We start from the raw sequence: 13932 nt of genomic DNA, 5'->3' as shown, positions 1-13932 counted from the left end.
CACATGACTAACACATTAACAAACTGGCGCACAAATTACCTTAAACAATGATTTCCTGACTGAGCGATCTGTTTGTTTTTCTCACCATAGTGTGGGATGATGGCCCAGGCCATGGCAGATGCGTAGATACCACCGATCATCCAGAACATGCAGAGCCAGCTCAGATGCTCTCCTCGCTTCTCCTGGGCCAGGAACTCAGAGTAATAGGAAAACACAATGGGGATGGAGCCGCCAATACTGTGGAGTAAAGAGGGAAGCAGGAATGAAAAGGGAAAGACAATTTAAAGAAGAGCAAGAGAAGGAATCCACGTGAAGGAGAAGCAAATGGTGGGTGAGATAAGAGAGAAGAGAAGGGGAAAGACAAAAGCAAGAAAGATGAAAATGGTAATTGAAAACAGTAGCAAAAAAGAAAAAGGAAATAAATGAAGTAATGTTGTGAAGAAAGAAAGGAGTGGAAAGAAAAACAATATAACAAAGGGGGGAGGAAGGAAAAGCAGAGAGAAAAAACACAATGAATTCAAAGAAAAGGTTTTAAGAACAAGCAGCAGGAGAGTGTGAGATATGAGAGACAATTGAGCAGCCTTGAAGCTGATTAAGAATGAAGATTAAAGTCTTAAAACCACCAATAATGGCCCAGCAGACTGCAATCGATAGCACCATCTTTATGGCCTCTGTACATTTTCCGTCACAACAATTTACAATCCGATGGGAACACATTTAGACTCAGAGCTCTGCACTCAAACAGCAGCAGTGTTGTTAAAACAATGGCTCGATTTGGAAAAGTTTAAAGTTCGCCACACTGCAAATGGCAGCAATATCCATTATGAACAGGCCACTATGTACATTTCACCAGAATAACAGAGATTTAACAGTTTCACAGTCTTCAGATCATTTTTAATTGTGGAAGGCAAGCTCGGAAGAACAGTCAAAGCTTTTTTTCTGATTGCTGAGCTGGGCTCAAATCTGAGCTAAAATATCTGTATTAAATATTACTAAAGTGAAGCTCTAGCAAAAATAGTCAATTGCATGCCGTATGTAAATTAAAAAATAATTAGGTTTTTACTGCCAGATTTCACTATCATTGTACATTTAAGCCATTATCTGAAGAATTTGAAAATATCTGACTTTGATGAAGCTGTAGTATCAATCAGACTAAGAGTCTACAGGCATGCTAGCGGCTCTGCAGAGCAGTAAGTTACTTAAACACAGCAGTGCTTTGAGCTAAATGCTAACCACATGATGCTAACATGCTCACAATGACAATGCTAACATGCAGATATTAAACAGGTGAACATGTTCAGCATCTTTATCAGTTTAGTGTATTAGTATGCTAATTCGCCTTAAACACAAAGTACAGCTGAGGCTGGGTAGGTATAAACCAAGTCAAAGTTATTACAGTTCATCCTGTGGGGAACATTACCGTCTGTACCGAATTTCATGGAAATCCATCGAATCAAGACATTTCACTCTGAACCAAAAATGTCAACCTGCTGGTGGCGCTGGATGAAAAGTCAGGGGATCACCAAAGTCATTAGAATACATCATCTAGGATCCATAAATGTTTGTACCAAACATTGCACCAATCCATGTGGTAGATGTCAAGAATTTCCACTGGAGAGTTGAAAACTTTGACCTGCTGGAGGTGCTAAATGAAAACCATTCAAAACCAAACTATAAACTTTGTGGTGCCACTAGAGGAGAAGTCAGGGAATCACCAAAGCCAGCAGCATTCATCCTCTGGGGGCCAAATATGACTGTACAAAATGTCATGGCAATCCATCCAGTTTTTGATGAGATATTTCAGTTTGAACCGAAGTGGTGGAACGACAGACATTGCCATCCCTAAAGCCATGCCACACACACACTGGCTTGAAACTAAAATTAGAGGTAAATAGTGCACGTGATAGAAAAATAAGAACTGTATTCTGGGTCCGCTTTGTTTTTGGTGATGTGTTTTTTTATTCCTTTGCATTACTGACAATATCTAGACAACAAGATGTCATATAGAAATATTTCTAGTGTATCTTAAACCTGGTGAAGGTCATGTTCTAAAGGTGCAGTGTGTAGGATTTAGTGGCATCTAGCTGTGAAATTGCAGTTTGCAACCATTATATTATCTTCAGGTGATTATACACTAATGAAAACATACTTATAAATATTATATTCCATTTCTGCCAATTGCTCCTCCTAAATGTTACACACTGGACCTCTTAAGTCAGAAACTGACAATGAGAGCATCGGCTGCCATTTCACTGACATTTTGTCTTAGCCACCAGCATTCAACAACATAGGCAGAAATAGCCGTTAGAGACCAGAATGCAACAAAGCCACAAATTAATTTCAAATAATGAGTGTGACTATAGCTACATTTAAATGCCTTTACACCCAACCTCAATCTAAACATCACAGACATCGAGTATCTGAGGGTGGATTTTTCCTTTTAATATACAGTAAGCACAGTATATTTATCTGTCCTCTGACATGTGGCATTGCTCTGCTTGTCAAGTCAACTGATGTACCACAGTGGTCGTGACGGTCTCATTTCCAGCCCTGGCTGCTGTGCCTGTGTGTGACTCATCTGTCTTCTTACCCGACACCAGAGGCCAGGCGGCAGAAGAGGAAGGAGACGTAGCCCTGGACAAAGGACGAGAAGAAGGCAAACACGCTGTTGATGGAGAGGGAGATGAGGAGGGTCTGCCGTCTGCCAATCCGATCAGCCAGGCCGCCCCACACGAAGGCCCCAACCATCATCCCCAGGTAGACGATCAGACCTGAAGGGAGGAGGGAGGAAGAGGGAAACAAGGCAATGGAAGAAAAAGGGAAGAGTTGGTGTTTAAGAAAGAGGAGAGAAGAGAGTAATGGTAGAGGAATGTGATGGGAAGAGATAATGAGGGAGGGAAGACATGATAATGAGGTATATATTATTCATCAGTAAACTCATTGATATTACTTTCAGTCCTCACTTTCACTCTCATTAGATTTCCAATGCCCAAAAAATATGCTCATTTGGCAGCCTTATTGGATTACTCAAGTATTTTGCATAAAGCACAAAACAGAGAGAGAGAAAAGAACAGCATAATCATCTGAACCGTATACTACCACAGCAGAGGGGTGGTGGGGTCAAGATCATGATAATAATAACTTTTTTTTATACAGCACTTTTACAAAGTGATTCACATAAGAAAAAAAGAAATAATAGAAATAATTTGACCTGTACAAAGAAAATGAACATACAAGAAACAGAAAGACCACTTCTTGGAAAAGGCTTATTTAAAAAATAAGTTTTTAGTCGAGAAAGTCACTGAGGTAGCAAGGCGGATTTAAAAAGGGAGGTGGTTTCAGAGCTTGTGGGTCCTGACAGCAAATGCATAATCTTAGTTTTAATCTGAGAACGGAGGAATGCTAATATTATATTTTTGCAAGTTCTGAAGTTGAGTGAAGGTACTTATGGGCAAAAGGGCTCAATTCAAAGAGGTTCAAATGGGGGTTATGTGATTGCTTTTATTTCTTCTAGTTATGGTCTGGCTGCAGCCTTTTGCATGAGATGAAGATGTGAGAGGGCTTCGCAACTCAGGCAAATAAATCAGATGAAAAACTGATGAAATTCTTTAAAAAAAAATGTAACTGATCATTCAAAAAAAAAACAGGACTACTTTATCAACATGATAATCAAAAGTATGACTGGAATCAAACATAACTCCTGACATCTTACAACTTCTGCTTTAAAGGAAAAGTTCAGCATTTTGGGAAATACGCGTATTTGCTTTCTTGCTGAGAATTAGATTCGAAGATCAGTACCACTCTCATGTCTGTATGCTAAGTATGGAGGCAATTAGCTTAGCTTAGCATAAAACTAAGGAATAGTGCACCCTGTGATCCCTGTAAAACCTCAACTTGTTGTTTTTACATTTCTGTCTGAGTACGGATTAAACAAATGAGATATACATGTAAATTAGTGAGCTTTAGAGGTGCTGGCAAGCACTTGAGCTTTGGACAGAGCCAGGTCAGCTGTTTCTCCTGCCCTACAGTGTTTGTGCTAGCCTAAGCTAATCACCTGCTGGCTGTAGCTTCATGATTAGCATACCAACATGAGAGTGGTATACATCTTCTCATCTAAAATTCAAAAAAGCGTGTTTTCCAAAATGTCAAACTCTGTCATTAACAGTAAGTAAATCAAAGGTAACTCCTAACATCTTACAACATCTTTCTGCCCCCAGTTTCATCTCACTTGACACAATGTAGACTGAATATCATGGAAAGAGCCGGTGCCTTCTTTCCCGCATCAGGAAGTCATTGCCAGGGAGCAGACAGGCTGATAACAGAAACAAACAACACCGTCAACCTAGTCTTGTGATTTGAGGTGCTAACATGACTCACATCCCATACACTTATCCAAGCCAGCCTCTTTCTGTCTGTCTGTCTGTCTGTCTGTCTTTCTAGCTTTCTCTCTCCCTCTGCAGCACTGATGATGCTCCCACACACACACACACATACATACCATTGCTCGCTTGCAATCGCTGCCTTATTGACATCCTGTCAACAGTCTTCAGTCTGCCTGAGCCTGCATTGATACAAGTTATTGTTGAGATCACTCTGAATGAATAAGGAGGAAAGGGCTGGTGTACAGTGCCTGGTCTTGACATCTGCGTTTAAATCTCATTTCTCAGTTTTCTGTATGTAAAAAGCTAGGAATCTTACGTCTATGCTCTATTCTTTTTATTAAATGGGCAAATTAAACCCTGTGTGTATGTATCTCCGCTGAACCCTACAGCTTTGTCAAATACTCCATTCTGATTGGACAATCAATGAAATCCACTGTTTCACAGCTAATCATACTGTATCAGAGTAAAGGAGTTGATTTTATTGATTTTAGCTCAATTTAACTGACAACATCTTTTGCCAATAAGACGATACTACCTCATTACCGTAGGCAAACAATGGATGGATGAACAAAACATCAGACTTTTATACTGGAGACCACGTATCATTTCCTGTTTCCAACTGACAGTCAACGTTGTTTTTCTACAGCATGACGAAGATCGTTCCCTAAACCAAACCACGATCTTTCCCTAAACCTAGTCGTTTTAGTGCTTAAACCTAACCAAACCTTAACCCTAGTGTGTCAGATCATAAAACAGATTTATTTATCAACAGTGACGTTTAACGGTTTTGAAAGGTATAGACAAATGATGTTGTCCTGCTGATAGTGGCATCAGATCAGAAAACACTTCTACTGTATGTGTCATTCTAGAGGGGAGTGACAAACATAGATTTTGTTGTTTAATTTGGAGGACTTCTTCATATCTGCACATGGCAACTACAATATGGTTAAGGTTAGGGAAAGATCATGGTTATGGCAAATGAACTATGATTAAGGTATGGTTAGGGTTAGGCAACTAAAACACTAGCTTAAGGTTGGGAACGAGTGTGGTTAGTAAAAAGCCAAACATTTGTGTCTGTGAAAGGATGTGAATTTTAGTCTCCTCTCATGAAAGTCAGACACGCTACACACCTATCCACCACTGCAATCTCACCACTTTAAGGCCACACTACTTCCTGTTTTGGACGTAAATCGTGAGGTGCGGAATTGTTCAATACGGAAGTTATTCCTAGGATACTGGGCTGTTGAAGTCCATGGATACTGGGCTGTTGAAGTCCATGTGATACAAGCTCCGGAACAAGAGAGTAACTGGACCTTGAGTTGAAATTGTTTTGTCAACTGCTGTTGACTCAAGAAAAGAAAGAACTTTCAGTTTAATCTGCAAGCGTTAAAAGTTTACGTGGTGGTTAGAAGCTGTCGTCATTTTTGTTTTATAGTAGGTTTACTATTAAGAAGGCAAATTTGAAACAGATAATAGCACTAAACTATCTTATCTTCACTTTCCTTCACTTCACTTTAATGGCCACTCAGCCTGAGTTGGTGGAATTTGTTGGTTTACTGTTAGATGTAATAAGTAATAAGCTGTAATGACCAGCTTGCTGTAGACTGCTCTTTACCTCAAAGCACTAACAATCAAGGAGACTAGCAGCAACAATAAGGGCACAAGTTGTTTCGCCACTCGATGGGAATTGCACAACAGCTGACACGAAATCAGCCCTGGTTTTATATTCCTAAATGGTGTGAATGAGCCAGACAGATAAGCCATCATGGGGTCAATTACACAAGAAAACAGAAGAAGAAGCCTAGAGAGGCTTTAAACTGATCTGTTGGATCAGCTAAAATAATCCATCACACAGTTAACAAGCTAACTGCTGGGATGATGAAGTTGGACCCAAAGTTAGTATTCGCTAGAGTTACAATATTGAGGGAGTGTGTGTGTGTGTGTGTGACTCATTCTCTCTGTCTGTCCTGTCTGTCTGTCTGTCTGTCTGTCTGCGTATTTCTGTATAAACACTGCAGTGCCAAATTGGGGAAGAAGGTGACCCTTTGATTGACTAATTGCAGGGGATACTTTGTGTGCATATGTTGCAGTGTTTCCATGATCCCAGGTGTGTGTGTGTGTGTGTGTGTCATAGAAAGTGAGTAGTACCACGTCTGGATATGGAAACTCCTGTGAGCATGTCTGTGTCAAAATTCCCATTTTCTCATGCACTGTAAGTGTGTACTCCTACTTGTGCGTGGGTGGTGTGTGTGTGTGTGTATATATATATACACATACACACATATATATATATATATATATATATATATATAGAGATATATATATATATATATATATATATATATAGACATATATATATATATATATATGTGTGTGTGTGTGTGTGTGTGTGTGTGTGTTCGTGCATGTGTTTCACCGTGGCAGGGCAGAGAGACAGATGTGAGCCACTTCTCCTGACAATACAGCTAATAACAGCAACAAGAAGCCAGTGATGATGACTGGGCTCGATAGCCGTCGCCGCAATGCAGCAGCATCGAGGTGGAAGGACAGACAGACAGAAAGACAACCAGAGTGACCAGGATGGGTCATACAATACAGTATCTCTTCTCAGGCCCCCCTATAAGCTGCAGTCTGGCAATCTGACTGCTGTGCTGACCTGTCACCTTTTTCAGCACTCACTGTAACTGGATCATTATCTCTGCCTCTCTGTCTCCCTCTGTCATCACATTCAGCCGTCTATCTGTGTAGCTAGAAGGCATTAGCAGCTGCATTTGGTTCAAGGATAAATGATCAATTTATCTCATATATCTGAGGGGCAAAATGATTGATTAGGAGTCTAACTTTAGTGCAAAGCTTGAACGAAAGCTAAATCTTGCTGTCATCAATATACAAAGGGGAAAGCAGTTTGGGAGTTCGCAGTTTGGCCACTAAATAACAGCAATTAGGACAATTACAGAGAGGTTAAGTAATGAAAGCCTGAGTGTGTGAGTTTCTTTTTCTTTATTGCAGCAGTTTGACAGAACGTTACAAAGCTTATCTCAAAACAAAAGGAGACAATATTTGTAGCTAATGAGCACCATAAAGGTACAACCTAGTTTCTTAGAAACAAGTTTGTACCAATTTAGCCTGAACTAAAGGTAAAGTTACTTAAGGCTGCTATAATCAAAATGTTTACATTAACAATGTATTACTTGACTACTTGTATGTGAAACCAGTCGCTTGGGGTTTTTTATGGCCTGCTGTTTTGGTTGAGTCTCAACACTCTCACCACCAATGACTGCAGTGGAAGATGCAGTGAAAACTGTAAATTAGTGGGGAAAATGCCCCCAAAAAGGCAGCACATAGATTTTGTGGTAAACATAGTCTGATGATGTTTTTTAAGGTTACCTCCACTTGTATACTGCCCCAGCTACAACCTTCTGTACTCGAAAATATTGTGCTTCTATTTTCTGAGTGTACAGTACGTCAGGCATTTGCATTTATCTGTTTTCAGTGTCATGAAAACAGCAACAAGGAGATTCAAAGGCCATAACACGGTTTGAGGGTGTGACACAAATTCTGCCGACAATGATTCTGCTCTCATCAGCTTTTGCATTTTTAGACATCTAGCAGTAGTAGCTGCCATCCATTGATTAATGTTGTATTCATTTGACAATTTCACACTGACAATTTCACACTGACAATTTCACACCTTAAATTATAATTTTTTTCAGATAAATTATTTTCCTATTGGTGTTGTTAAGCGATAATGTTGTTTTTATTCCAGTGCTTTTCTGACTTTTGATGTGAGATGTTTTTTTAAGCCCCTGGGGCTTTTATCGCCTTTCAGTATCTACATTTGTTTCATGCTACATGCTACACCAAACAGTAAGGTGTATGGGGATGTGCAATATCATAAACAACTACTCCTTTCTCTTCCATTCTTTAATAATTCATATGATATGCAATATTATGAGATAGTGTCAAATCTTTTTTTTCTGACAGAGCTGAAACAAAATGAGAGGTAGTGTATTCAGAAAGAGAGAGCAGAGCAGGATGATGAGTGAAAGGACGAAAGAGAGAAAGAGGCTGAGCACCTCAGCACCCTGGAGAGGAAGTGGGGGGAGGGGAGGATGGAGAGTGAGGAAGAGAGAGAGCGGGAAAAAAAAAGAAAGAGAAAGAGGAGGAGAGAATAGTGGCCAGTCTGCGCTGTGACAGAGCTCCTAAAGGCTTCAGGGTAATGTGTGTTATGTATGTGTGTGTGGATGAACATGGAAAGAAAAAGTGTGCCACTGCAGGGTTGTGTGTTTGTGTACATGGGTGAGGGAGGGGGATGGGCAGGGGGCCACTATTAATAGCCGGTTTTCCCTTTCTGCCAAAGCGCACAGGGCTTTTTGAATGAGCCGGGGGCTGAGGCTCTTCAGCACCGGAGGAGAAAGCAGTGGACTTGACCAGTCAGCCATCACACTCCTCACTGGTAACTACGGAAAGCTGAAAAAATAAATGATATAATTGTTTTACAGCAGCAGTCTCACCCTGTGACAGGTTTTCATGCCAAACAAACAGTGCAACAGCTGATTAACACACCTTCAAAGGGTGGAAATAACTTGTGAAATAAGCTGCTTGGTTGAATTGTTACCTATAGCTCTATTTACATGGACGGAAGTTACACCATCACCCTCAGGTCACCTTCAATGGTGGTGCAACACTCACTTTACTGGTTGTCTGTAGCTCTTGTTCATGTGGTATTTAGATGCATCTATTATAGGGGTGCTTATTTGTTGTAGTGTAGATGATGTAGGTTTGTATTCTATTAACAGGCTTTATTATTGTCGTTTACTCTGGATAAGAGCATCAGCCAATCACCTAAAATGCAAATGAAATGAAAATGTGCAGTTGAACTCCTGATCAAATATTCTGGGCCTTTTAAGTCACAGCTCTATGTTTTGACAATTCCATTAAAACATTATTGCCAACAGAATGAAAACAAAATTAAACCATCTGTCGCCTGATAGCTTGCATATTTATGTTCAGATGTAAGTTGAATAGTTCATATGTAAGCTTAATTCCTTTCTGACACTCATTTCCATCAAAAATAATGTGTACTAAGATTTTGCTGCTAGCAAAAGCTAATTATATCTAGTAGGCTGGTTAACTGGTTTGCCTACAGTTTCCTCTGCCAGCATCTCACACAGGAGCCATTAAATCAAACAGACACAGGTAGTTCTTCTCTTCCATCTTCTCTTCATCCCTTCTGTCTCCCTTCATCCTTAATCTCAGTTTTTGATTCTATGTTTATTAAAAGGCCAAGGAGACATTCTGATACACAAAGGTTACTTTTAGTCCGAAGCAACTGTGCAATGCAAAAAAAAAAAAAAAAAACAGGCTCCTTCCACACTTTTTTTTTTTTTTTTTTTAACAATGTAACAAACCCCAGTTTCTTCTTCCCATTATGGCAAACTATGCTGCAGATGCAACCTCTGCAGCTTCATAACAGGGACAAATCAATGACAACCACTCTGTGTGCTTCTCTGCTGCCTGTGAAAGTGTCCCCTCTATAGCTCATCGTGCAAAAACGCTGCACCACAAGCATCACTGCTGTCATTTAAAGCCTCATTCTGGTTTTCCTGATTTTAATTTCCTTACTTAATTTTAAATATATGTGTTGCTGGAAACATGCAATGATTATGGGGTCCATGATATGTACTTACAACACATCTAACAAAGTCAAAAATGTCTGGATTCCATGATAAAGTTAAAATGGCAGAGAGAATTACTTTTTTTGGATGGAGGGGCTTTTGTCTAACTAGCAGTGATATGTTTCTCTCTGGGTACATCTGAATGCTTTCTGCTGTAACGGACTGAATATTCTGCAGGCAATCACAGCTCACACGTGTGCAGACGTTCACTGTCACACACTGCACACACATACAGTACAAACGTACGCACACAATACAAGTTAAAGTGGCTGGCACTATGTAGGCAGAGGAAGCTCCATTTAGACCGTGTGGAGAAGAAGAGGGTGAGGGTGGGGGTGGGGGTTGGGGGAGAGGACACTAGGAATCATGGGATGCAGAGATGTATGAGCAATGGAGGCTCTTTAGCATGAGTCAGGCGAGTTGCGTAACAGGGAAAGGGGGGGAATCGGGGGCCGGTCGTGTCTCCCTCCTGGCTCCACCCTAGCATGACACAAACCCAGCCAGAGAGAGGGGAGGGAGAAAGGTGTAATGGACCAGACTCAAAAGTAATGTAAGTACAAATTTGAGGTAGTGGTTCTACTTTTACTCCACTACATTACAGAAGGAACTATTGTACTTTTTACTACACTGTTTATCTGGTGGCTGCAGCGACTGGTTACATTGACAATATCAAGAAAATCCTAATTTTTTCTTTCTTTGCTCCCTTCATTTAATTCCTTCCCCCCTTCTGTCCCTTTCCCTTGCTACAGTATACTGTCCTAATTTTTTCTTCTTGCTTCTTTACGTCTGCCTTCCTTCTTTCCTTATTTTTATTTCCAGTCTTCTACTTCTGTTCTCGTTTCTTCCCTTCTTTTTCTTCCATAATTTCCTTTTTCCTTTCTTTCCTTTATGAAAATGTGAGAATGTGATTCCTAACTAAAGGTACAAGTATTGGGGGGGTACCCCAGTAGTGTAGAAGAATTACGTATATAATCATGTTTTTATCATCATATCATAATGATACCTTTTTATCAAAATCATATTCTCTAAAATCGTTACTAGTTTTGTGCCGTTCACCGGCTGGTTCAGAGTTAATCAGGAACCACTCGTGAAGAAAGTGCTCAGAATGATAGATAGTATTTTGAATTCAATTATCAAACCAAAGTCAAATGGTTAAAGTAAAATAAAAAATAGTAAATGTAAAAGTATTTACAGATTATGTTTGTATTCATATCAGTTTGTATTAGCCTGCTGTTAATTCTACATTGGTTATGTTAGCATATCAGGACATTTCAGATTGTAAATGTCTACTTCAGTGAGTGTATTTACTACACTTCCCAAAATACTTGTTTCTTTCAAAAATCCACCAAAGAATGGGTGTGAACTTTGCATGATGTAAAATGTCAATAATGCTTCATGCTAGACATCTATTTTCCGCTAGCAAGCTCCAACAAAGCTGGACAGGAATATCTCAGTGTGATGGAAGAAAACAAACACAATATCTTTTTGGGTATCTCTATGTGGAAGATCTTTCTCTTTGTATCTCCTTACATGTTTGATAAAATACATACTTTATATCTCAGTTCTTTAAAATAACAGTATGTTTGAATTTGTTATCCTCAGGAGACTTCTGGCTCTTGTTCACGCTGTCCTTGCTGGGCAGCCAATGACAGATGGTGAGGCAGGTTTGGACTCTGATTGGACATTGGCCCTAAGGCTAGGAAATGATCACGAGGTCTTCACAGCACAACAGAAACACAGACACAACGACAGACAGGCAGCATATCGTCTGAAGAGGCAAACAGGAGGAAGACAAATAGAATACATGGGCATTTTGAAAACACTGTGTCCCCACACAAACACACACACACACTGAAGCAGAGAACGTTGTGTTTGGATTGGCTGTGAGTTCGATTTAAAATTCTAGTGCTGTTCAGAAGCTGCATGGGCAGTTGAATCTTAAATAGCTGTAGTTCCTCTGCCAACGAGACTGTAGAAAAGCAATTACTGGGGGACAGGCTGCAAAGGTAACTGCTAAGATAAGACAGAGATAAAATGTGAACCAGTGGCATAAACTCCCAAAGGAGGCACTGAGACAAAAATAAACAGAAAAAGAAGACAGTAGATGAGTTGAAAGAACAGTTGCTCAGCAGCCAGAAAGACAAGACTGTGTTAGTACTGCAGAGTTCCCATGTGTGCAATCCCTCCTTCCATGTGTTACAAATGTTTTAGAAATGTTTTTAATAGAAGTATCACATTTTTTTATTCTACTTGGAAGCAAGATGCTGATATCTGCAAATCTTACCCAGCATTCCCTTGTTGGGCTCAGATAGACACATGTCCTTCTCTGCACTGGGCAGCACGAAGCCGACCACGAAGATCTCCACGCCATCCGCCATCAACGCCAGCCCCAGGACAAAGTAGAGCGTCCACTGGAACTTCCCATGGCCACACTCCTGCAGGATGGTCTCGTACTGCTGGGCCAACTCCTCCTGGTCTTTCCTTCTCTCATCCTTGTAGGCTGACAGATCCCTGAACTGTTGTGCCTGGGCGGCCGCCACTCCATCCATGTCGCCAGCCTTGCCCGAGTCCGCCCTCGGGATGCCCTGGTACTCGCCTTCATAAATCTCATCATCCTCATCGTGTCCTTCAGTGGAGTCGCTGTGACCTTCATCATCATTGGCCCGGCTGTCATTGCGGTAATATCCGCCGTCGTTGCTTGGCACACCGCCGTAGTCTTCATCATCATCTTCCTCCTCAAAGCGTTTATAGGAACGCTTGGTGTACTCGTCGGCCATTTTGTCCACGCCGCGCCCCACCTTCTTGCCGACCTGTTTCTTGGCCACTTTGGCAATGTCCTTGGCGCCGCGGACAAAGTCTGAGCGGCCGTCTCTGTAACGCCCGTCGTCATCCATCTTGGATGTGGAGGTGGTGGTCAGTTGCTGCTAGGAAGGCTAAGAGTATCAGGAGCGGCCCAAGCACATGAGTGTGCAATGGGGATATCTGTTAGCTGATGAATTCAGCACCACGGACAGCTCCCTGCTCCACTGCTGTTGGACTTTGGCCAGTGTGTGCTCGGATACCAAATCCTGTGAAAAAGCAAAGAAAAGGGTTTGTATTAGCATGATTCATCACACTGGCAGTGTAGTGCATGTGAGGAAGAAACATCCATTGTAAGCACATTTTTAAACAATGTAGATCGGAGCCAATTTATACTGAAACACAAAAGACCATTGGCATTCACTTTGTGTTGCCATTTGCAGGACACATTATCTGGCTCAGCACTAATGGCTGAAAAAAAAGGACATGACAGCTTGAAGGTGCTGGAATCTGAGTCTAAGAGCTCAGTGGCCTATAATGACCAGTAGTTATCTCAGCTCTCTCCTCAGCCCAGCACAAATCACAGTGTGGCATTTACAGTGGCACACCATAGAGCCAACATATAATGGACCATGCTGCGACACAGACATCTGTAATTAACAAGCAGTGCTGCAATGTGGTGCGGTATAGGTCAATGTATATAGAAGGTACTACTACTGTTTGGGTTAGATTGAAGTTCCCACTGAGAACACTTGTGATTACAATCTGTGACTAATGTTAAAACCAGACATTTATTGGCAGTCAGAACATAATATTACTTCATGGTGTTCAGGACAAATGTCAGGAGTGAAATTTGTGAAACGTGTATTAGTAATTTTAGGAGACAGATCATTAAATATGAAAGCAATATAACATTTTTAAAATATATATTAACAGAAAGATTCCCTGCACTAATGGTATAGAAGATAATTTGGTCTTGTACTATTCTTGTTGGTCCATTATTTACGATATCTATGTCTCAATTTTGATTAATCTTCCTTCCTTCTACTCATCCATTCTGTGATATCCTCCCC

The 13932-nt window shown here is 40.7% G+C and overlaps 1 protein-coding gene across 2 annotated transcripts in view; it reads right to left on the bottom strand.

Annotated features, from left to right (window-relative positions):
- Window positions 1-13932, bottom strand: part of sv2a (synaptic vesicle glycoprotein 2A) — a 62527-nt gene that overhangs the window by 20454 nt on the left and 28141 nt on the right. For both annotated transcript variants that reach the window (XM_044207090.1, XM_044207089.1), the window contains 3 exons: window positions 12345-13128; window positions 2591-2771; window positions 86-237 (listed from right to left, as the gene is read on the bottom strand). In XM_044207090.1, the coding sequence (XP_044063025.1) occupies window positions 86-237; window positions 2591-2771; window positions 12345-12954 (943 nt within the window). In that variant the 5' untranslated portion in view covers window positions 12955-13128. The remainder of the gene's footprint in view (window positions 1-85; window positions 238-2590; window positions 2772-12344; window positions 13129-13932) is intronic.

The sequence above is a fragment of the Siniperca chuatsi genome, linkage group LG9 (genome assembly GCF_020085105.1).
Source record: "Siniperca chuatsi isolate FFG_IHB_CAS linkage group LG9, ASM2008510v1, whole genome shotgun sequence".
Taxonomy (NCBI): Eukaryota; Metazoa; Chordata; class Actinopteri; order Centrarchiformes; family Sinipercidae; genus Siniperca; species Siniperca chuatsi.
This window is presented reverse-complemented; position numbering and strand designations above follow the sequence as displayed.